The following is a 22,334-nucleotide window of genomic DNA, read 5'->3' as shown; positions in this document are numbered from 1 at the left end:
ACTGTGCACGCTGTCGGACTCTGTTCCGTTTGACTGGCCGAGGGCGCGATCCCGTTGTTTCCCTCTTTTCCCTGCATCTCCTGGCTTGAACTCCTTTTCCTGCTCATGTGTACCCGAGGTGCTCTTGCGACCAGCTCTTGCTGGCTTAAGAAAATCTAGTTGTGCGCCAAATGTACGGAGCTGTTTTTCTTGGTTTTCCTTCCTCACTTCGAGTTGCAACGGCTAGATTAGAGAGTTTTCTTTGTTAGTCCCACCACATTTATGATTTGTGTAATTGCCCGACCAAGAAAAAGACAGTGTTTCATATTTATGTTTTTTTTTATTAAAGAATCACTCGATGTGGAGTTCCACGGCCCTCGCCGTCTTTTCTGCGGTGTCATTTCCCGCGTCTCGACAATGACCTACGATATAATGTTGGCGGTACCCTAAGCTGCGTCGTCCGTTCGGTCCAACTGGAACTACCTTTGCAAACATCCGGAAGCACATGCGTGTTATGGCTGATTCTGTCACGTTCCTTTCACTTTTGCTCTGGATGTGATTTGTCAGTTGGCTTTCGCGGTACCGAGTGTTATTACTGACTGATTTCTTATTGAATGCTTTAATGTGCGCCTGCACCGTCTATTTATATAGGCCGCGATTCCCCTTTTGCGCACGGCCCGCTCGGGTCAGAGGTCCAAAAATATCGCGTTAGTTCTCGTAGCTTCCTCTTTACGCTCGTTCAAAGTCCGCACCATTATCCGGCAGCTGTGACGCTGGTCGGCATTCCGATTCTGGAGCACCAAGACATCTCAAAGACGTTTGTGTTGCAGACGGACTCCAGCGAAAACGGGCTCGGTGCTATTATATTCTATTCCGCTCAAGTCCAGCGTGTAATATCTAAAAATAACTATTCTGCAACGGAGGAGGAGTGTTCAGAAATAGTGTTGGCAATCAGGAAACAGGGACCATACAGGGAGGGCGTGGCGGACGCACTCCCAGAAACAAGTCGCATGATAAGTACAACGAAAAATTGACAACCAGAGATGCACGTGGATCGAAGAAAAACGTAGAAATTTCAACATGAGCCGCAGAAACACCTATCTGAAGGAAGCACGGGTATTCGATGTTGTTGGTTCTGGTGGACCGATTTTCAAAAAACAACAGGTAACAACAGAGACACTCCGTATACAGGTAGGACAATTTACGAGCGGGACATTCAAAACCAGTCCAGGGCTAGATACACCCCACAAGAGAGCTGGACAGGGAGGGTAAACCGCCGCGAGCACAGTTAACGGCTAACGCATGCAGTTGTGAGTTTTTAAGGGCGAATACATAAAGGGCGAGTCCCGTTGCTGGTACAGGCCCCATGGAGTAACTGTTCAACAGATGGTCGTTAAGGAACGGCCTGGAGGGAAATGAAGAAGGGATCCTGAATCCTATCTTAAGCTTCTGGCGTCACCCCTGGTGTCGGGATCCACATCCCTGGAGCGAACACAAAAGGACGAGTAGCTGTCGGACCGTGTGGTTTCATTTCAGGATTTTTCATCTGCTTTTGAGAAAATCAAATGTCGCAGTCAAGGCTTCACTAAAGGAGTGACGAATATCAAATACGTTTTTTTTTTGCTTCGCTACAAAACTACGCATCTCCACGCACAAGAATATGACGGTAGGTGTTTTAAATTAAGCTTTTGTGTCTCCTATGCGATCAACTTTGCACCGTCCATGATTCTTAGCATGATTCTTCTACGTGTTGTGTTCGTTTTATCGCTAACAAATCATTAAGTTGATAGACCCGCTCTTGTTTCATTTTAAGATCAAGAGCATATCTGTTTTCGTCCTGTATCCCTTTGATGCCCTCTCGGGGTGTTTGTCGATCTTATACTGCTCCTGCATCAAGTCGTTTAATTAATTGCAGCCGGTCCAAGCTCCGCATGGATGTTGCTTAACTCACAATACTCCATGAACGCCAACAATGTAAAATCAATACCTCGATCAGACAATACTAGACTGGAATATACGACTTGTTCGACACTGGAGCTATTTCCACTACGACAAGGATGTGATTGTAGCTCTTTGATGGCATCTCCATTGGACCGACATAATTCGATGTCCCAAAGTGAGTTTGACGCTGCTGAAGTCATTCAAGACTGTGCAACAAGATTCTCGGTATGGGTCAGGCGCTGGAAAATTGCGGCAAGTCGATCAACGCTACACTCTTAAGCGAAAAACTCCACCAGCTGCTTATATTGTTATATTATATTATCTGGACCGCAGACTCACATTTGGCGGCGAAATGGGCTGAATTAATAGCTGACAAGGTCACAAAGGGGGAGTAGGAATTCCCCGTATTCCTTTCGAAAAAAAAACTTCTTCTTGCCCGCCTCAGCATTTACAATCAGCTATCGACGATTCGCATTGTCTTGTCAGCTACTGGTCATGTGACAAGAAGCCGTTGTATGTGCCTAAAATGTGGCTTTATGCATTAAAAATGAACATGCTTCATGTTCATGTGAACATGTTTGTAGGTTGTAGTCCCTGCATTTGATAAAAACCTCTGCTTATTAAACTGTCCTGGAAAGCGAATGCGCTTGCGAAGGTTCTAGTCCCGGGAATTCCTAGGCATTATTATTTGGAAAAAATTCGTCTAAAACGAACTGTTGCTTGTCGAGAATGACGTTAAGTCGAGACATGAAAAATATTTAGCTCCCAGTTGATCCACAAATATCATCAATTCTGGGTAGGGGAAATTTATATAAAATTAAGGTAATACTCTTTATTAATCTTACAATGCCAATTAACCCTATTTCTTTTTCTCTGAGACGAAGTGTTTTTTCGGAACTAGTAAAAGGGGACTGTAAAGGTTCGGCTATTTTTTCGGTAATTTACTTTTGTATAATTTTGTTAGTTGGGAACTAAATTATTTTCGTATCGATCATTTCGACTTAGAAATTCTGCGAAATCGATAAAGTTTTCGCAGCATAGGTAGATACCTGCTTGTATCTCTTGGGATTAATATATTGTTGTCTTTAATTGTAGTGATATGTGGGTGTATGTAATTGGAACATGAATCGGAAATTTGACTTTGATGATGTCGTGTCTCTCAGCTGCTTATAATTTATTTCTACATTTGTTAATTGCACACATGCACACTTTGGAGCACATTAAGCTCTACCTCAGATGTGCAATAAATTCGTTCGTTATCTATGCAGAGAAGTTGCGGCAGCATCTCTCTCTCTCTTGCACTGGCGCCGGGTCTTAGTGTTATTCCGTCCGCTCTGCAACAATGTCTTCTTTTACATTCGCTTTCGTAACCCATGCATATGCGCATCGATGCCGAATTTCGCTGTAGCCAAATTATATAAAATACATTTATTAAAAATCGCTTAAATCGATGACCTCATTTCTTAAAAATAGCTAATAAAAATACTATTTACCTCAACAGGTGGGTCTGTTTTAATAAAGTGATTGCGTAATATTTGCACATTGTATTGGGAAATATGATACTGTTTTAGTATATTCAAGTTGTGTGGAATATTATATTATATTAATCTGAATGAATCTCAATTGATAATAGTCTATTATATTGTGTAAGAATATAAGGTAAGGCTATATAAAGTGTATATATTCTTGATCAGGATAAATAGCCGATTCGATCATGGCATTTTTGTCTGTCAGTCTGTCCTTTCATAATTTTTTTTTTTTTTTTTTTTCCATGTTTTGCTTATTTATTGAATCTGCCCTTTTACTTAAGAGACTAACAATAAGTTTTCAAATCTTATTCTAAACTATCTAAATATCATTTTATGAAATTATTCGTGCTGTGTGGCCTAACAAATTTAACGCTGGGCTGGTTGGTCGTTCCGGTGCAGTCGGCTTTGGCTGCATACTCGAATAAGTTTTCTTGCTAGAGGATTTGGATGTGAGGCTAGTTTTTCATTGTATTTTACTTTCTTCTCTGCTATTGTCTCAATGACAAGTTTTATTTGTAAGTCTCTGTGTATACTCTCGTTCCAGTAATGATTCTCAGAAACCTGTGCTCGCTGTACTATGTCGATGTTGCTTCTCGATGCGTTGCCCCATAGCTCGGAGCCATATGGTCCATATGGGTTTTAAAACGGAGTTATATAAGAGGACTTTGTACTCCAAGTTTAGGGGAGAGCGAACGTTTATAAGCCAGTGTAGATCCCTTGCTTTTAGTCTGAGGTGCGTCGCCTTTGCCTCTATGTGTTTCCGCCAGGTGAGCCGCTTGTCCAGACTTATACCTAAGTATGTTACGTTATCCGCTTGTGGAATGCGCGTGTGGTTCATTACCAAGGTTGGGAAAATTTGTTTGTTTAGGGTAAATGTTACCTGTTTACACTTTTCTTCGTTTACTCGTATGCGCAAACTTGCAAGCCATTGTTCTACACAAGTTTAATGGCGTGCTAGTTGCATCGTAGCTTTTACTGTGCATCTGGATCGACTTAGTATTGTAGTGTCATCAGCGATTGTGGATATTGTTAGCTGGTAGTTTGTTGGGAGTCCGCCGTGTATAGGGTGTATAGAATTGGGCCCAGAACACTTCCTTGAGGCACTATATAGGTAAGACTTTAGAAGCTTATGTATGTTTTGAGGCAGCAGTTTGGTTATTTTAAACATAAGTCCATCCAGCCATACTCTATCGAATGCTTGTGCAACGTCTAGGAATAGAGCTGTGTAATTTTAACGTTGTTCAAAGGCAGTGCGAATTTATGTTGTGATGCGGTTAACCTGTTCAATGGCTCCATGTTTTGCTCGAAAGCCAAATTGGTGCGATGGGAGTGTGTTGTGTGTTTTGCTTTTTCAAATAACGTGGACAAACAGCTTCTTGGCCTGTATGATGATGGCTGTGTTTTGTCTTTAACAAGCTTATTATTATTACTAAGTGGGTTTCTAAGTGTACTGCGACCCATTCTGAAACCGCCATGCAGTCACATATAATATGTGCAGAGATCTCCTCCTCCATGCAGCAGAAGCGACAGAGTTCACTGTCTGCAATGCCAATCTTATGCAAATGACTGCGAAGTCGGCAGTGCCCCGTAAGAAGGTCAGTTAAAATGCGCACGGTGTTTTTCCCGTGTGTCATTAAGGTCTTGAATCTTGTATGGTTATATTCACGGAGGAGAATCTTAGACTGCCTAAATCCTGGTAGGTGTTCCCAGAAGGACAGACTTTTTCTTCCTCTATTGACTTAAGTAAGCCCAGTACTCTGTGGTGACCAACACCACAGAATGGTTCGGGCCCAATTAGAGGGTTCTCTGCCCCTTTCCTGGCTAGGTTGTCCGCTAGCTCATTTCCCGGGATGTTGTTGTGTCCCGGGACACACCTTATTGTGAGTTTGTTGACAGCTCCTAGATTGTCTAGGGCTGTCCTCACTTCATTTACTAGCTTAGATGTTATCTTAGCTTTGCTGAGCGCCTTAATGGCTGCTTGACTATCAGACAGTATAGCAATGTCCTTGCCACGATAGTTCCTTTGCAGATTAAACTCCGCACAGCGTAGCACAGACTTTAGCATGAAAAATACTGGATTATCTGGCCATTGATTCGTTGTATTTTAACCTGGGGCCTACAAACCCCAGCCCACTTCCCTCGTCGGTGAGGGATCCGTCTGTATACCACTTTATTGTTTGTGGTTTCATAGGGTGTACTTTCCCCAGGGTTGTCCAACTGTTTTTATTACTGAGATGAGTGCTGAAGTTTTGAGCGAACCTGTGCTCAGCTGGCATCTCATCCCTTGGTTGCATCAGCAAAGGGTTTATCCCTTTTTATGCTTTCAGCATCCTTTCTTGTGAGGTTGCAGTCATTTCCTGCTCCCTCAATTCTTCTTAGGGTGCCTTTCCGTTTCATTTCATTGACGATATGAAGCGGCGTTACCTGCATTAGTACTTCTAGGGCTGCAGTGGGACAGGTACGCATTGCTCCTGTCATGCATATGCAGGCCATTCTTTGCAGCTTATGAAGTTGCACCTTAGTGGTGCTAAGGCGTGCTCTATCACCCAAGCTATTACCCCATAGGTTAATATGGGTCTGACCAAAGACACTAGAATAACAAGATGCGTAACGCCATACGATTTTTTGGGCGTGGCTCTAGAGGTGGCCCCAGGCTCTCTTGTTATTTTGTTCGAGAGAGAAAGAGCGGAGAGCGCTACAGGAAACAGCTATTTTCTACGCATACAGTAATAGCAGACAACTGTATGTGTGCACACGTATGCTCATGCATTATACATTTGACAAAATATGCCTACACCTTAGAAGTTCTTAGACTTTAAATCTATATTTTTTTTTTATCAATTGGCATCATGTGAAAAATTCTTATTTTGCATTGCCTTATTTAAATAAAGATTGGAAATAGTAATAGCCGAATATATGTACATCACAAACTAAATTTCGAAAATGACTTTATATTAGAATACTTGTCATTAGTGTATTCAGCTTGCGACGTGAGAAAAATTAATAAGGCAGTTATTGTTGAGTGCACTTCGTGCCTCCAGATATGACTTTAGCATTAAACAGTTTTAAATTTTTTTATTTATTTTATTAATTTTTATGAAATATTTATTTCTCAATATGTCTTCTTTTTGGAAAATTTATGTTTCAAATTACAGTAGTTATAATAATTTCCTTTGTATTTGCTTTAATTATTTAGTATACTTATTAAGTCATTTGACTTAATATGATGTATGTAAATGAACCATTTTTATTTTTTAAAATGCGCATTATATTCAGTTTTTTTTTTTGTCTATTCTATAAAAGTTTTACTTTTAAAGCATTGCAAGTAGATTGTGATGATAGCTGATAGACAAAAAAAGCAATCTATGCTCAGCATTCTATCTCATAAATAAAAAAATGAGCGATATTTAAATAATTAGCGACTGAAAAATGGACGCAAAATATAAAAAAAAAATAGTTAGAAAAATAACTTAATTGGGGAACATGGAAATGTTTTAATGATAAACATTAAAATATTTCAAGTCGACTCGCAGGCCTAATAAATATAGAACCCCATTAAAATTGTTATGGCCTCCCCGTGGTATTACACATAATTACATATACACAAATCACGAATTTAAAAAACTTTAAAATTATAATAGTCAGTGCGTGAATTTTTAATTATTATTTTAGTTCATCATATTGCTACGAAATTGGCCACAACTCCAAATATGTAAATTCGTGCTCTGGTGCACTTATCAATTGTGTTATCGACATGAGTTTTGAAGCGAAGTTTGGATTCGAGGGTTATCCCAAGATACTTAACTTCTTTGCTGGCCTCTATGCGACAATCTAACAAGGTTTTGCCTTCATTCTCTGTAGTTTGTCCCTAATTGTGAAAAGAACAATAACAGTTATGCGAAGATTAAGTCTCTGGCCTACTTCCCTGCTCCATTCGCTGGTAGATACTGTGGACGACTGTCCTCCTATAGTGGCCATGGCTCGCCTAGATGCCAGTAGTGATTTGATCCATCTACTGGTTGTTGCATCTAGTCCTCTTCTTGCCAGGGATGCGTTGACCGCCTCATGAGAGGTATTGTCGAATGCACCCTGTATGTCTAAGAAGGCACATAGCGCCACTTCCTTATAAGAAGGTGAATCCTCAATAAGGCTTTTCAGGTGATATAGGGCAGTATCAGTGGATCTGCCCGCCCTGTAGGCATGCTGCGTCCGTTGGAGCGGATGCTCTACAAGCAGAGTGCTTCTAATGCTGACATCCACTAGCTTTTCCAACGTTTCTAGCAAAAACGCTGTCAAGCTGATGGTTCTGAACGACTTCGGATCAGTGATGTCTTTCTTTCCAGCTTTTGGAATGAAGACCACTTTTGCTATACTCCAGGCAGTAGGTATGTGTCCTAAAGCTAGGCTGCTGATCAGTATTTTCCTGATCGGCACTGCGAGCTGATTTAGCGCTCGTTGTAGCAGGATTGCCTGAATGCCATCTGGACCAGGAGATTTGTAGGGCTGGAATGTACCAATTGCCCATATTAATCTCTCCGTTGTTACTAATAGTAAAAATCAATGATTTTGCTTAGGCCCAATCAGTGGCACACGGTCTACTTTGTGCCGTTACCTGTGTATTCCCATCTGTTTGAAGCGTGCTTTCCGGAAAGCGAGTAGTAGCTCAAGTTTCTCTTTACTTCCTATAGTATAGGAGTTATCCTCCGTTCGTAGTGCCTGATTTGATTCTGGAACACATTTGGAGATTGCTCTGAGAAGTCTTGCGCCTTCACGTGTGTTTACTATTGCCTCACATAAGGTTCTATAATTCCTTCGTTTGGCTTTCCTGATATCATGGTTTTACATGGTCAGTTTAGGCATCCCAGTTCCCTTCTCTTTTTGCTTTGTTAAAGAGACGCCTGGTCGCTTTCCGTAACTTCTCCAATTGGTCGTTCCACCATGGAGCATCTTTTTCCCTCTTGGCTCGGCCAAGGGAGCAGTTTTCTCTAAACGCGTTAGTAAGACACGAGTTAATATCTTCTACGGCGGACTCCACTTCTAAAAAGGTACGGAGTTTCCCGGCTACCCTAGTAACTAGATCTCGCAGTAAGGAGGCATTGAACCCTTCCCAGTTCGTATTCCTGGGATTGAGCCTACGCTCGCTACATTCTAGATTTAGCCCTATGTTAAAATGGATAATTCTGTGATCTGACATTGACTCCTCAGGAGATACGTGCCAGAAGCTTATATGCGAAGCCACTGATCTGCTGGAAAGTGTAATGTCCAGAACCTCTTACCCTAGTAACAAATGTCGAAACATTGCCGACATTTAGGATTTCTAGATTGTTATTCAAGAAAAATTCTAAGAGTGACTTACCTCTTTGGTTCACGTCGCTGCTGCCCCATATCACGTGATGTGCATTTGCATCACATCCAACCAGTGCAGTGATTTCGGGCGGTGGGCACGCCTCGTCACCAGCAAACTATGCCGATGCCACCACTTCTTCTTGGCTGCTCCCCCATCTTCTACCACGATCGGTACACAGTCCCGCGTGAGAAATTCTATAAGTATATAATAATTAATACTTCTACATGCCAGGATACAGGCTCTAGGGCTAGAGGCCCGTTGATCCCAAATTACCTTGGCGTTCTTCACGTACAGTCCTTTTATTCCCTGGTTATACCAGGGTTCCTGTACCAGGGCTAGCCCCAGATGTTGTTTGGTGAACATCCTTGCCAGCACAGCCGAGGCCGCCTTGGCGCGATGGATGTTCACCTGAGCTATCCCTGTACTTCCGACCATTAGATGATCGGCTCCATCGTCGGCGTTGCTGATCTGGAGATACCCAGATCACCATCCACCGGTATCGCTTCTTCCTTACTCAGCAGGTCTAGTTCCATGCCTAGCTCCTGAGAGGATATCGGGGTCTGATCCCCCATCTCGATGATGGTCGCATCAAGATCCTCATCATCCGCCAGATCCTCGCTGGATTCGGAGGCTTCTCCTTCTCCGCGGAGACTGGTAGATTTCGAGGAGTCTAGATCTGTCTCGTGCCGTATTTGATCGCTTTGGCGTTCTTTTTTGTTTGTGGTTCAAACTGAGATGTCTCCAAACCTGAAGCTCAGCTTGTGGTCACTAGAGATAATCTTGGCGCATGAGTTGTCATCAATGCCAAGGCTGAGGAGCTAGCCACCACCCTCATTCTTCCTTGATATGAGACGCCAGTTCTCAGTGTCCAAGGCATGCTGTTTCCTTATCAATCATCCTTATCAATTCCATGATCCACTTTGTTGTTTTGTCCTCTGTCCTGGGGCAGAAGATGGTGATGATGTGTGAGGAGAGCAAGTCGTCGCTCATCTTTACCTCCAGGGAGACACCGCTCCACTTACTGAGGCTGGGGACTGCCTCACTATCAGGTGACCCACCCTGAATTGGATTCCTCCAAACTTGATTGGAGAATCCCAACCAGAGAGGGCAATCTCCTCCAGTAGTGCGTCCTCGAGCTGTGAGAGGTTCTCACTGCTGAGGACGACTTTGGGGTATCCCTCTGGTACGACCGCAACTTTAATGGCCCCAGTTACGGCCGCATATAATGGCTTGCGTACCTCAGTTGCCTTTGCAGCCCTTGAGGTACTTGGGCCATCGAAGGGAGCACTCAGTGCCCTGCTCTTCTCCACCTTCTGCCTCTTAGGCGTTTCCGTCGGAGGCGTCAGGGTAGAGTTTGCCCTCTTCGAAGCAGAGTTGGGCCTTTGCTATAGCGGCTGCTGTGTCTTGGCCAGAGACAAAGCTTCTGCGGGTGACTTGCCCTGCTGAAGGTAACACAGATACCACTTCGTTCTGGCCCCGCTAAGCCCCTTACGGTTAGGGTCATCACGGGCCCCAGGCTGACCAAGTTGCGGTAATGGGTTTTTAGCCCGTCCCGCTTGGCCGCCTTGGACCACATTCGAGTGACTCGGTGTGGCTGCCCGATTCTCCCTCCCGAAACTTGGCGTGCTTGTGCCGTTGGCACACTCCGTTTAGGAGCATTTTTTGGTGTTACCACCGAAGTAGGCCGCTCTCCGTCAAGGAGACGGTCCTCGAATTGTCTTGCGACCTTTCCCGCAGTCAAGGCCTGCGGTATTTTAATGTTTTTTGGTCTATTGTTCATAGTATCCACGAGTTGCAGAGAAATAAACGGTCCACCCGGGCAGAGATCCGCAGTACCCGGGTAAGGCTAACAAGACCGGGCGGACGCCACTTGCCCGGACTCTGCGTTAGCGACTGGGCTAGGTGTTTCACGGGCTTCCTAGCCTGGCAGACTCTCGGCACGGGTCGAATGACACCTTAGCCCGGCCCGGAGGTGTGGAAATTTTTTAGAGTTACCAGCTCCAGCCAGACTACGATTAGCCAGCACTCTTACCAGAGACATGACCTAACTAAGAGCCTGTTTCCAGCCGCCCTCGCGTGGAGAGTGTAGTTGCACTTCCAGTAGTGTGTCATAATTACGGTGCGTACCACCGTTGGTGGCGCGTTGATCCCCTTGTCATATCTACTGGCATGGCGGCCCGAAATTCTACAGGATCCTGTGATGCTAAGTCAGATGCAGTTAAAGGCGGGAGAGTAAATGAGTTAGTGGCTGTATTTGGTTGAAATACTTTTTTAAGATGATCAGCGAAGACTCTTGCTCTGTCCGTGCCACTGCGAGACCAGTTTCTAGTAGAGTTACGGAGAGGTACAACCGATTCTGTTGGTGCCTGTAGGTTCATGTGGTCTTTCCACAACGAGTTCTTTGTGCCTGTGCGAGTGAGATTCTCGATGTACCTTAGTTGTGCGTCCGCTTCTTCTTTCTTAAGCGCTTTGGTAAGTCTGCGAGAAGCTGCTTTTAATTTACTCTTTGCGTTAGGTGATCTGTGCTCCTGCCACTCCCTTCGACGTCGTCGTTTTTCAAGCACAAGCAGCTTAATATCTTTACTTGTCTTGATAAACTTTATACTACATACATGGTTGTCTTCTGGGGTTGACGCTTTTGCTGCTGCGACAAGTATTGATTCTATATCACCAGCAAAGTGATCAATGTCTTGCTCGGTTTCCAGGAGGCTAGAAAAGCCGGTATGGGAATTAACATATTTTTGGTACCTCGCCCATTTGGTCCTATTGCTGTAAGCCTACACGGCGCTTGATTTGTTGTAAGTGGTACAAAAGATGAAAGAGAATTGGAATTGCCTCAGCTGTAATCATTGATTGGGATATCCTGTTTGTGATGGCAAAGTCAATCAAATCTGGAAGATTCATGGGATCTGCTGGCCAGTATGTAGGCGCTCCCGGGGAAACATAGTTAAGTTTGTGTTGCGGTTTGATGATTGCGTTGTACAGCTGTTTTCCTTTAGGGTTCGCTATCCGAGATCCCCAGTACATGTGCTTGGTATTCCAATCGCCAGCTGCAAGAAACCTTTCACCAAACGAGCCAAAAAGTGTTGTGAATTTTTTCTCAGATTGTGAAGCGAGGTGGGCAATAGATAGCTCTTTGTTCCTGTTGAGAATGTTTATCACCGTTTTGGCGTTGAAGTTCTTCTCCTTTAGTGCCGCGATAATTTCGGATGCTGTCACTGATGACTCTATTCCTTTAAAGACAACCTGCAATCAATTGGCACTTTTCTGCTGGTAGGTATAGTAACTCTTCCCAGCTTCGTCCAGGTACTTCGTCACTGATCGGTGGCTAGACTCATCCTGAGTCTGCACTTTCGTTTCTTGTATGTTACCCTTAGTAAGAGATATAACATGGTACATGTTTTCTCCGATAATTGCGGCTAGTTTGTTAACCAGCGCACTTGATGTTTTCTCACGTATATATATTGGTGGCGGCTTTATCTTCTTCTGCCCCTGTCCCTGAACTTCGTAGTCATCCAATAGTGCAAACCTTTTTGATCTTGAGTCATTGGAGTCGTTGTAGCGATTTATTTTCGGCTAATTACCAGCCTGCTTGTGTCGTGGGCTTAGCTTTCGCTTGATTTGGATGTAGCGATCCAGCCCTGTTTAACAAAGTTATTTGTTTTGTTTTGGTTTTTGTCCGCTTCCGCTTTCAAGAGTCGGTGTGAGTGCTCTTGCTCTCGTTGTTGTTGGTACAGCGGAATTGTACACCGCTGTCGGTTTTGAGCATAGAGTTGATGTTGGTGCTGTTGCAGTTGTTGTTGCTAAAGCTACAGTTGCAGTAGATATCGTGATTGCTGTACTGGTCTCTAAAGAACTTGACACCGTTTGGAATGGGGAGAGCTTGAGAGAGACGCTCTCAGTGCGTTCGGGTTCATTTCGTGCAGTCATAAGCATTGGTGATCAAAACCGCGATCGTTTGCATTCTGCAGGTGCTAGGTCATTGACCGGGTGGATGAAATAGCACTCGCGGGCGTCAGACACGACGGTGAAGTATGCATTGAAGTATGCAAAGAGATTCGGCGCTCGTCTTGCTCTTTTTGCCGCTGAGCGCGCAATTCGCGTTGGCTCATTTTAGAACGATCGATTTGTTCGTTGTCTATTTGTTTTTTAGTTTTACTTTATTATTCCACACACAGAAAATTTTATAGTATAGCAATTTAACATTGCCAATAGCGTCTCTTTCGCTTTCGATTTATTTATTTATTTTATGTTATTAACTATTTACTTCACTAAATCAAGTGATTTTATACGGAGCTCGATGAAAACACGTCTGTTCACTATGGAGGTTCACGAAAGATAATAATAATTTTAGTAGTCTTGTACATTTCTATTAATTAGCAAAAACACTTTTTGACACGCCCACTTTAACGCCCAAAAGCCGTAAAACCGGTCACGCCCACACTTTGGCACAATTTTTTAATTTTTTCTCATTTAAATCCCTAATATCTATCAATGCGCCAGAAAAATAATGAAATGTCCTCTTCGCATTCACACCAGCTGAGAAACGGGTATCTGATAGACGGGGAACACGACTAAAGCATTCTCTCTTGATTATTGTTAAGTTTTGTAAATTTTTTGCCACGCAGATACTTTTGCGAAATGTTGTGATTTTTTTTTGATATTTTTATTAGTCTTGTAAATATCTATCGATCTGCCAAAAAATTTTTGGAAAGCCTACCCTTACGAACAGAAACCACACAAAACTGCCACGCCCACACTTTTGAACAATTTTAATTTTTTTCTTATTTCTTCTTATTTTATTCACCAATATCGAGATCACATTTCCACTAGCTGAGTAACGGGTATTAATAGTCGGGGAACTCGAATATAGCATTCTATCTTGTTTTGTTTTTTCAAATTATTAACTTGTCTTGAATATTCGGTTACTGTGTTCCTTCTTTGTCGTAGTGTTGATAAATTTGCTCTGAAATTTTAAGAAGTCTCATTGGTTGCAGCTTACTAATCTGTATTGTAGTTATTGTAATGCTGGTTATTTCAGCAATAGTACAGCCTTTTTTGGAACTGCTGGTGATCCTTTGAGTAACCACCTGTCATAAAGGCTGATTAGATTACAAGTTTTTCTGAGCTCTTACACAAAACTCACATTCTCAATTTTAGATCAGCGCCACATCAATTTTATTCCGGAACTAAAATTATATGAACTGAGAGCTGAAAAATATAATGGGATGGTTCGCCTACTTAAGCCCGGATTCCGAACCTTACTTCTTATCAATGATTGTCAAAGTCGGCATAAACTTATTCCGTACTTTCACAAGGCAGTTTGGCCATACAGGAAATCCAAAACATTATTGTTCGGGCATATGGTAATTGAAAAAGGATTGCCGTGGTTTTCGGAAATTCTTCGTTTATCCTTAAGTAAAAATCGACATTTGCAAGTCAATCCCCGAAATTGCGTTGGTACTGTTCTGGCACTCAATGGCCACCGGAAATATTTTTGTATGTATCATGCAAAGCACCCAGAGTCTGCTTTGGGAACAAAGGTAAGTTTTTAAAAGCTTGAATAACATCTTTTACGCGATTATAAGTCGCGAAACTAACCAGTTTAAAAGACATTAAGAAATCGTTAGTTGGGAATATCAGCTAACATACATACGATACTAAGTTAAAAAGCTCCATATAAAAGGCAGGTTCAATTTATAATTTAAACAAAAGTTGCTGATAGCTTTTATATTTAGTTAAGGTCAGTATTTACAATATCATAGATTAAGACGCGAACACTTCCATATACATAAGCAGATTAAGTTCATAATTTAAGACCAAATTCCAGATTGCTTTTATGATACGGTCGGTGTCGGGTATTAACAATATTATAGTTTAAAACGTGAAACACTCTTTTATAGGAAATATGGAGCTTCTTAAATAAATGGTTTAATACAGCTTTGCCTATTTGCTATAAAAATCGGGCGATTTAAATGATTTAGTATCATTATTATTTTACTCCCATGTATTTTAATACAGGGGAATAATAGGAATCTCTCATTGCCGTGCTGTGTCGGGGCTGGGGTGCTTGTTTTGTTTTGCCGACTCAAGAATTGAACTTCACTTATTTTATACATAGGGTATAATGAATAGGGCACGAGGTTTTTATTTTTTAGCAAGCAATCAAAAAAAAACATGCATTTGTAGGCAGTTTGTACGTAGTCATCTCAAAGGATTTAGAAGCTTGCGATTTGTCAGTGCATCACAGAAACATTGATTTTTCAAGTGCAGTAGGCGCCGATATTTAAGCAAACTATTTAACACTTCCTACCCCAGCCCAATCGTCTATTAGCTTTCAAAGCGAAGGGTCGTGTTTTTTTTTGCTTCCCGGTTTTTATTTTGTGTTTGTTAAACCAGCCGTGGTTTTTAAATAATTTTCTGTAATTATCATATATTTAAACATAATTATTAAAGATCCGTTCGCTTCGCGAGTGATTCTTTTGTGATTTGTGCAGTAGTTTAAACAAATATACAAAGTAGTTTGCATTTTTCGTCTCTTTGTTTTGTTTACTCTCCCTTTTTGTGCGTTGTTCGCAGTGGTGTTTGGTGTTGTTTTTTTTTTTGCATGCACATAAACTGCACTTTGCGCTCTCACTCTCTCTCTCTCTCTTTCGCTCTCCCACACAAAATCTAAATTTCTCAGCGTGCAGACTGCTCTCATGCGGTTCTTTTAACAGCTCGCTTGAAAGTTTTGGTCTTGTGTCTTCGTGCTCGCACAGTGGTCTGATTTCAGTTGAACATGGAAACCGTAAATGTCGTCTGCTTTTATAAAAATTGTTGCCAGGTTATAAAACCTGAGCAGCCAAAAATGACTTGTTGGCTATGTGATAGAATGGTGCATACTAAGTGCGCTGGTTTTAATGGCCGTACAAGTGATGACCTAGCAAAGGGTAAAAATCTAAATTACTGTTGTGATGCTTGCCTTGTGGTTGCGAACGAGATGAAATCGTTTATGCGCCAAACTAAAGGTGGCTTGAAAGAACTGATCAACAGTTTTGGCGTAGCTAGAGATAGTTTTCGTCGAGCCGATGATCTTCTTTCCGCGCTTAATTCACAGTTTAATGGCCTTAAGCTATTAGATGAATCTCCAAAGCGCAAAAAAGCCGCTGGTGGTAGGCTGCCTAAGGCCCCGCAACCACGGGCAAATGATCAACAGGACTCAACAACTGATCAGCTGTCAATCGCAGCAAATCCACATATGCTGCTAAGATCGGCAGCTAAAAAAGATTCGGAGCAATCCGATCAATCAGCTGTGGATGGACCCCACCCTGTGATTGCTAAAAATTCCGAATTGTCTGCACTGGTTTCTCAACCTGTGATTCCACCTTTCTCGATTAGTTTACCACCACAAGGGAACATTGAGTCCAGACTACCGGCACAAGTTGGCGCTTCAGAAATACAATCTGCAGCGCCAAAACCCCTCGCGGTGGTTCCACTAAAGAAACAAATTTTTGTTTCTCGGCTTTCCCCTGATCAAACATCGTCGGATGTATTGTCTTATATACAAGACAAAACAAAAGCCGATAATATAAAAGTGGAAAAATTTAATTTCTCTTATGCTAGGGACATATCATCTTTCAAGATAACTGTCCCAAACGAGCTCTTTTCGACCATATGTTCGGGTGATTTTTGGCCGGATAGTATGGTGGTAAAAGAGTTTGAAGCTAAGACCAAAAATAAGAAAAAGGTGCCCGTGGGAATTAAACTTCCCTCACGTGGCCAGACCACTGCACCATCCGCCTCTTCATCTTCTTTCTCTTCAAAAAACTAACTACAAAACTTACTATCTCCTATCAAAATGTTAGAGGCTTGCGTAGCAAATTAATCAAATTGTATTGTGATAGTCTTTCATTTGCATCCCATATTATAGTGCTCACAGAGACTTGGTTAAAGCCGGAGATACTCAACTCCGAAGTCTTCCCAGGTATGTACACTATATATAGGTTTGACCGTCCCTCCAGACGGGGAGGTGGAGTCTTAATTGCGGTTAGATCTACCCTCGCGTCGGAGGAGTTACTTTTGGACGATTCCCGTAACTCGGAATTCGTATGTGTAAAGCTGTCTTTTTCCGACATATCAGTTTATATTACGTGCTCCTATATTCCGCCATCTTCTGAATTCCCGGAATATCAGAATCATCTGTCCGCTATCCAGTCCATCTTGAATAAACTTTCTGACAGGGACCAATTGGTAGTTCTAGGTGATTTTAATATACCTGGCACAATATGGTCCCCAGAAAAACAATCGAATATCCTTCTCCCTTTAGCACAACATGACTTTATTGACGGCTTGCTCGACTTATCACTGTCGCAAGTTAATTATATTCAAAATTCTCTTGGTCGACTTTTGGATCTATGTTTTGTAACAAGTCCTGAAAGTGTGTTTCTGTCCAGGGTAGTACCTCTTACTCAACCTGAAGATCAATATCATCCTACTTTCGAGGTGGAAATCGACTTAGGTACGGTATTAAAAGTAAATTCAGAGAAATCTACAAAGCGAATTCCCTGTTTTCGCAAGGCAAATTTTCGGAGGCTAAACAATTTTATAGCTGGCTTTAATTGGTCCGATCTTTACTCCTGCAACATAATGGCGGATGCGATTAATATGTTTTATACCGCAATTAAATCATTTTTTGACTCTTGTGTTTCGATGTACTATCCGTCAACCTCTAAACCTCCTTGGTTTAATAAAGAGTTGACACACCTAAGAAATGTAAAGTCCAGACTCTATATGAAATTTAAAAATACCGGTTCTCAGTCCATCCTTTGTAAATATTTAAGCGCTCGGTTAAACTTTACCGTGCTTAATGCTCAGTGCTACAAAAATTATTTAAACCGTTGTAAGTTCCAGTTTGCACAGGATCCGAAACAGTTTTATAATTTCGTTAGCACTAAGCGAAAAACAAGTTCTTACCCTTCCTCGCTATTTTTTGAAAACACTACGGTTACATCGGATCAGGCAATTGCCGATCTATTCGCCAAGTTTTTTCAAACAACATATTCAACTTTACCTCATTCCGAACAGCCATACTCTTATGCGGTATCTAAGTCGAATTTAATATTTTGCCCCACTATAAACGAAAGCTCACTGCTTAACGATCTTCAGCGTGTTAAACCGGTCTATTCGCCAGGTCCCGATGGAATCCCTGGGTGTGTGCTCAGATTCTGTGCGGAAGCCTTGTGCAAGCCTCTACTGAAACTGTTTACCTTATCTTTGGAATCTTCACAGTTTCCTCATATATGGAAGGAGTCCTTTGTGATTCCTCTTCATAAAAAAGGTAGCAAACTGGATGCAAGCAATTACAGAGGAATCTCTAAATTGTCGGCTATCCCAAAACTTTTCGAAAATGTTATCACTCCTCATTTGCAGCACCTTTGTAGATCAATCATATCACCGTGTCAACACGGTTTTATGAAACGCAGATCTACAACCACTAACCTCTTGGAGCTAACTTCTTTTGTAATACAGGGTTTCAAAAATAATCTTCAAACAGATGTCATCTACACTGATTTTAGTAAAGCATTTGACTCTGTTAATCATTACCTTCTAATAAAAAAACTTGATCTTATAGGTTTCCCTGTTTATCTTCTAAATTGGATTTCAAGCTATCTGAATGGCAGGACACAACAAGTCCTCTTTAAAAATTCGTTATCTTCTATTCTCCGAGTCACATCCGGTGTCCCACAAGGGAGCCATCTTGGTCCGCTTCTTTTTACCTTATTCATTAACGACCTCCCCTTAACAATAAAACATTCGCGTGTACTTATGTACGCAGACGATGTTAAATTATGCCTCCAGTACAAGGACACTTCTTGCCATTTGGACTTACAATCCGATCTAGACCGATTTCAAATATGGTGCCGTGATAACATATTAAACTTAAATGGCTCCAAGTGTAAAGTTATGACCTTTTGTCGTGCCAACCCAATACGCACGACTTACACTCTAAGTGGGTGCTCTCTAGACAGAATAACACGAGTTTATGATCTTGGTGTTCTTCTGGACCCAAAACTAAAATTTTCTGACCATATTTCGTCTATTGTCAATAAGGCCAGGGGTGTGCTTGGTTTTATAAAAAGGTGGTCTAAGGAATTTGATGACCCTTACTTGACTAAGACCTTATTTATTTCGTTAGTCCGTCCGATTCTCGAGTACGGATCACCTGTTTGGAGTCCACAATACGCAGTCCACTCGGACCGCATTGAATCGGTCCAAAAAAACTTCTTACTTTTTGCCTTGCGGCGCCTAAATTGGGATGCAAACCATATATTACCCCCTTATTCCAGTAGACTACTTTTAATTAATTTACCATCCCTAGCTAACCGTAGAACTATGCTTGGAACAGTTTTTATTTGTAAACTTATTCGTGGGGATGTTGAGAGTCCCGACTTGATTAGTCGGCTTAACTTCTCGGTTCCAAGTAGATTCACTAGAAACTATATGCCCCTTATCTTAAATCATTGTAGATCTAATTATGAGTTGCATGACCCTTACAGAGTTTTATGTTCTGACTATAATAGGCTTTATCCTATTATCTGTAATCTTGACTCTCTGCCGCTTTAAAACAATCGATTTTATCTTTTCTATTACATAATTAGATCCTACTAACACTAATATTTAACATAGTTATTCCTCATTATATTCATTTCCTCGTTCCTATTCTATTTTTTATATCGCGTCTATATCTTCTCGCGAATCGAGCCGTACGATACACGGCAGCGCCCCTCGGTCGGTTGGGCGGGAGGTGTGGCAGTGGGACCCGTGCGAAAAAAAAAAAAAAAAAAAAAATACTGCTACGCCCACACTTCTGAAAATGTTTTGATTTCTATCGATATGCCAAAAAACGCTCACTCTAACGCCCACAAACCGTGCAAAACGGTCACGCCCACAGTTTAAAAATATGTTTTAATTTTGTCTCATTTTATTCACAAATATCTATCGATATCCCAGAAGATGATAAAAATTCTCGTTCGCATATCCTCTAGCTCAGTAAAGGCTATCTGATAGTCAGGGAACTCGACTATACCATTCTCTCTTGTTACTATTAAGGTAGAGTAAGGTGTAAGGAGTTTGATTGTAATGAGTAATGAGGTACTCTATTGTTACTTCTTAGATCATAGACAACAGCCCTTACTTTGAACTCAATATTTTAATAAATATTTATAATTAATTAAATATCGCACCAGCAATATTAATGATTTTAATAAGACTGATGGACTGGGAAAATTTAGGTGAATAATGTAGGGCTATAATAAGCCCTCTAATTTAAATAACACAGGAACACAGGATTTAGCCTCTTCAGTTTACTCGGTACTTTTCATTTCCAGCTTTAGCATTCGACTGACTCCCTCTCCGTTAGCGATCTGCATCTATGCTTGTTGCTACAGAGCCGATGTGGCGAAACAGAGAGAATGCCACCCGAAAGCGAACCATGACTTAATGTTTATACACTTAATGTTTATATACTATGTTGCTATACTACACTTATGTACCTCTAGCCTACTACAATTCGACCATCCTGACATTTAAGATCACCTGATCTTGTCGAAATTTTGAACTTATACTTAAACATTGTTCTTAGTCGCTATTTATTTAAAACATTTTTTTTTTTTTTTTTTTTTTTTACTTTTCTTATCTTTAATTATACAAATTTACTTTCTACTCCCTATCCAATGTTTAATATTTTGACTACTCCAGACACCTTGATATGGATTGCACACCAATTGAAAACCTTCAACATCTTTAATTAAAAACCTATCATTTTTCAATACCTTCTCTATTACATATGGACCCTTATGTTTAGGTATTAGCTTTCTAGCAACTCCTCCTGTACTATCGAAATTCTTAACCATAATGTAATCTCCTACTTTGTACTGCGTACTTTCTTTTTTCTTATTATTATATCTTTTTTCATTATACCTCTGTGCTTTTAATTGCGATTCCGATCCTTTTCTTCTAATTTCTTTCAGGTCTCTAATTTCACTAACATTATCTAACTCTTCTAATTTTTGTCTTAATTCATCAACAACTTTTCCCTTTTGTTCAATTCCAAACAACATCTTGCTGGGAGATTCCGCTACACTTCTTTGTTTGGTATTATTCAGAGAAAATTCTACGTCTTCAATAACTGCATCCCAATGCAATCCCTTTTCAATGTCTGTTAATTTAGCTATCATAGGCCCTACTATTCTATTGACCCTTTCTACCTGTCCATTGGCCTGGGGTGAACCTGTCGCTATCTTTATGTGTTTAATATTATACTCTTCCATACATTTTGCAAAATCTTCGGATGTAAAACAGGTCCCCCTATCTGATACTATAACTTTCGGCCTGCTATATGATCTAAGATAATCCTTTAAAGCTAGAATTACTTCCTTTGTGTTCGTTGTTTTTGTTGCGTATAACCTAACATATTTTGTGAATCCATCTATTATTACAAACAGATGTTTCTTTATTCTACCGTTATCTACCGGTCCATAATGATCGATATGTATTATCTCAAACGGCACGTTTCCCTTTGGGATGCTATGCAGCATTCCTTCTTCTTTTCCCGACTTCGGTGAAAATGACACACATCTCAAACAATTTCCTATATGCCTAACAACTTTTTCTTTCATATTCGAAAACCAATAAGTCTTAACAATAGCATCGATAACCTTATCTCTCCCTAAGTGACCTAATTCATTGTGATATTTATATAAAATTTTTTCTTCCATTTCTTCTGGTACACAAAACAACAATCTTCCACCATTTGCCTTCCTATAAAGTACACCATTTCTCATTTCAAAAATTTTATCTTCCGTTTTCTCTAACTTTTTCCTAATATCTTTCAACTTTTCATCTTTTGCTTGACAAATAATTAAATTAACTTCAAAACTATTAGTTTCTATCACTAATATGTTCGTATTTCTGCTCAATGCATCCACATGCTGCATATGCTTTCCTGTTTTATGAACTAACTCAAAATCGTACTCTAATAGTTCTAATGCCCACCTTGCAATCCTAGGATTTAATTCTACTCTATTTAACGTTAGAGTTAATGCGTTGCAATCCGTAACAATTTTAAATCTCTTTCCCTGTACATAGATTCTAAATCTTCTTAATGCATACAGGATGGCCAATGTTTCAAGTTCAAAACTATGATATTTGGCCTCATCCTTTGTTGTGGCTTTCGAGTAATAAAATATAGGGTGCCATTTCATATCCTCTTTTTTTTTGCAATAACACTGCACCAAAGCCTTGTGCACTTGCATCTGTATGTAACTCTATTTCATCCTTATAACAATATAACCCTAACACTGGAGCTTCCACTAACTTTTTCTTAAGTGTCTCAAAACATTCTAACTCTTTTTCTTCAAACGAAAATTCTTTGTCTTTCTTCAATAAGTCATATAAAGGTTTTGCTATCGTTGAAAAACCCTTAATGAATCTTCTAAAATATGAACACAATCCTAAAAAGCTTCTGACATCATGCACCTTATCTGGTACTGGAAAAT

The 22,334-nt window shown here is 40.8% G+C and overlaps 1 protein-coding gene across 2 annotated transcripts in view; it reads left to right on the top strand.

The window, feature by feature from the left end:
- The window catches only part of LOC117139092 (dnaJ homolog subfamily C member 16), a 179,492-nt gene that overhangs the window by 126,503 nt on the left and 30,655 nt on the right, over window positions 1–22,334 (top strand). For both annotated transcript variants that reach the window (XM_033301212.1, XM_033301213.1), the window contains one exon: window positions 13,957–14,339. In XM_033301212.1, coding sequence (XP_033157103.1) covers window positions 13,957–14,339 — 383 coding nt within the window. The remainder of the gene's footprint in view (window positions 1–13,956; window positions 14,340–22,334) is intronic.

The sequence above is a fragment of the Drosophila mauritiana genome, chromosome 3L (assembly GCF_004382145.1).
Source record: "Drosophila mauritiana strain mau12 chromosome 3L, ASM438214v1, whole genome shotgun sequence".
Lineage (NCBI taxonomy): Eukaryota > Metazoa > Arthropoda > Insecta > Diptera > Drosophilidae > Drosophila > Drosophila mauritiana.
The sequence above is the reverse complement of the archived record's forward strand: the minus strand, read 5'-3'. Positions and strand labels throughout refer to the sequence as shown.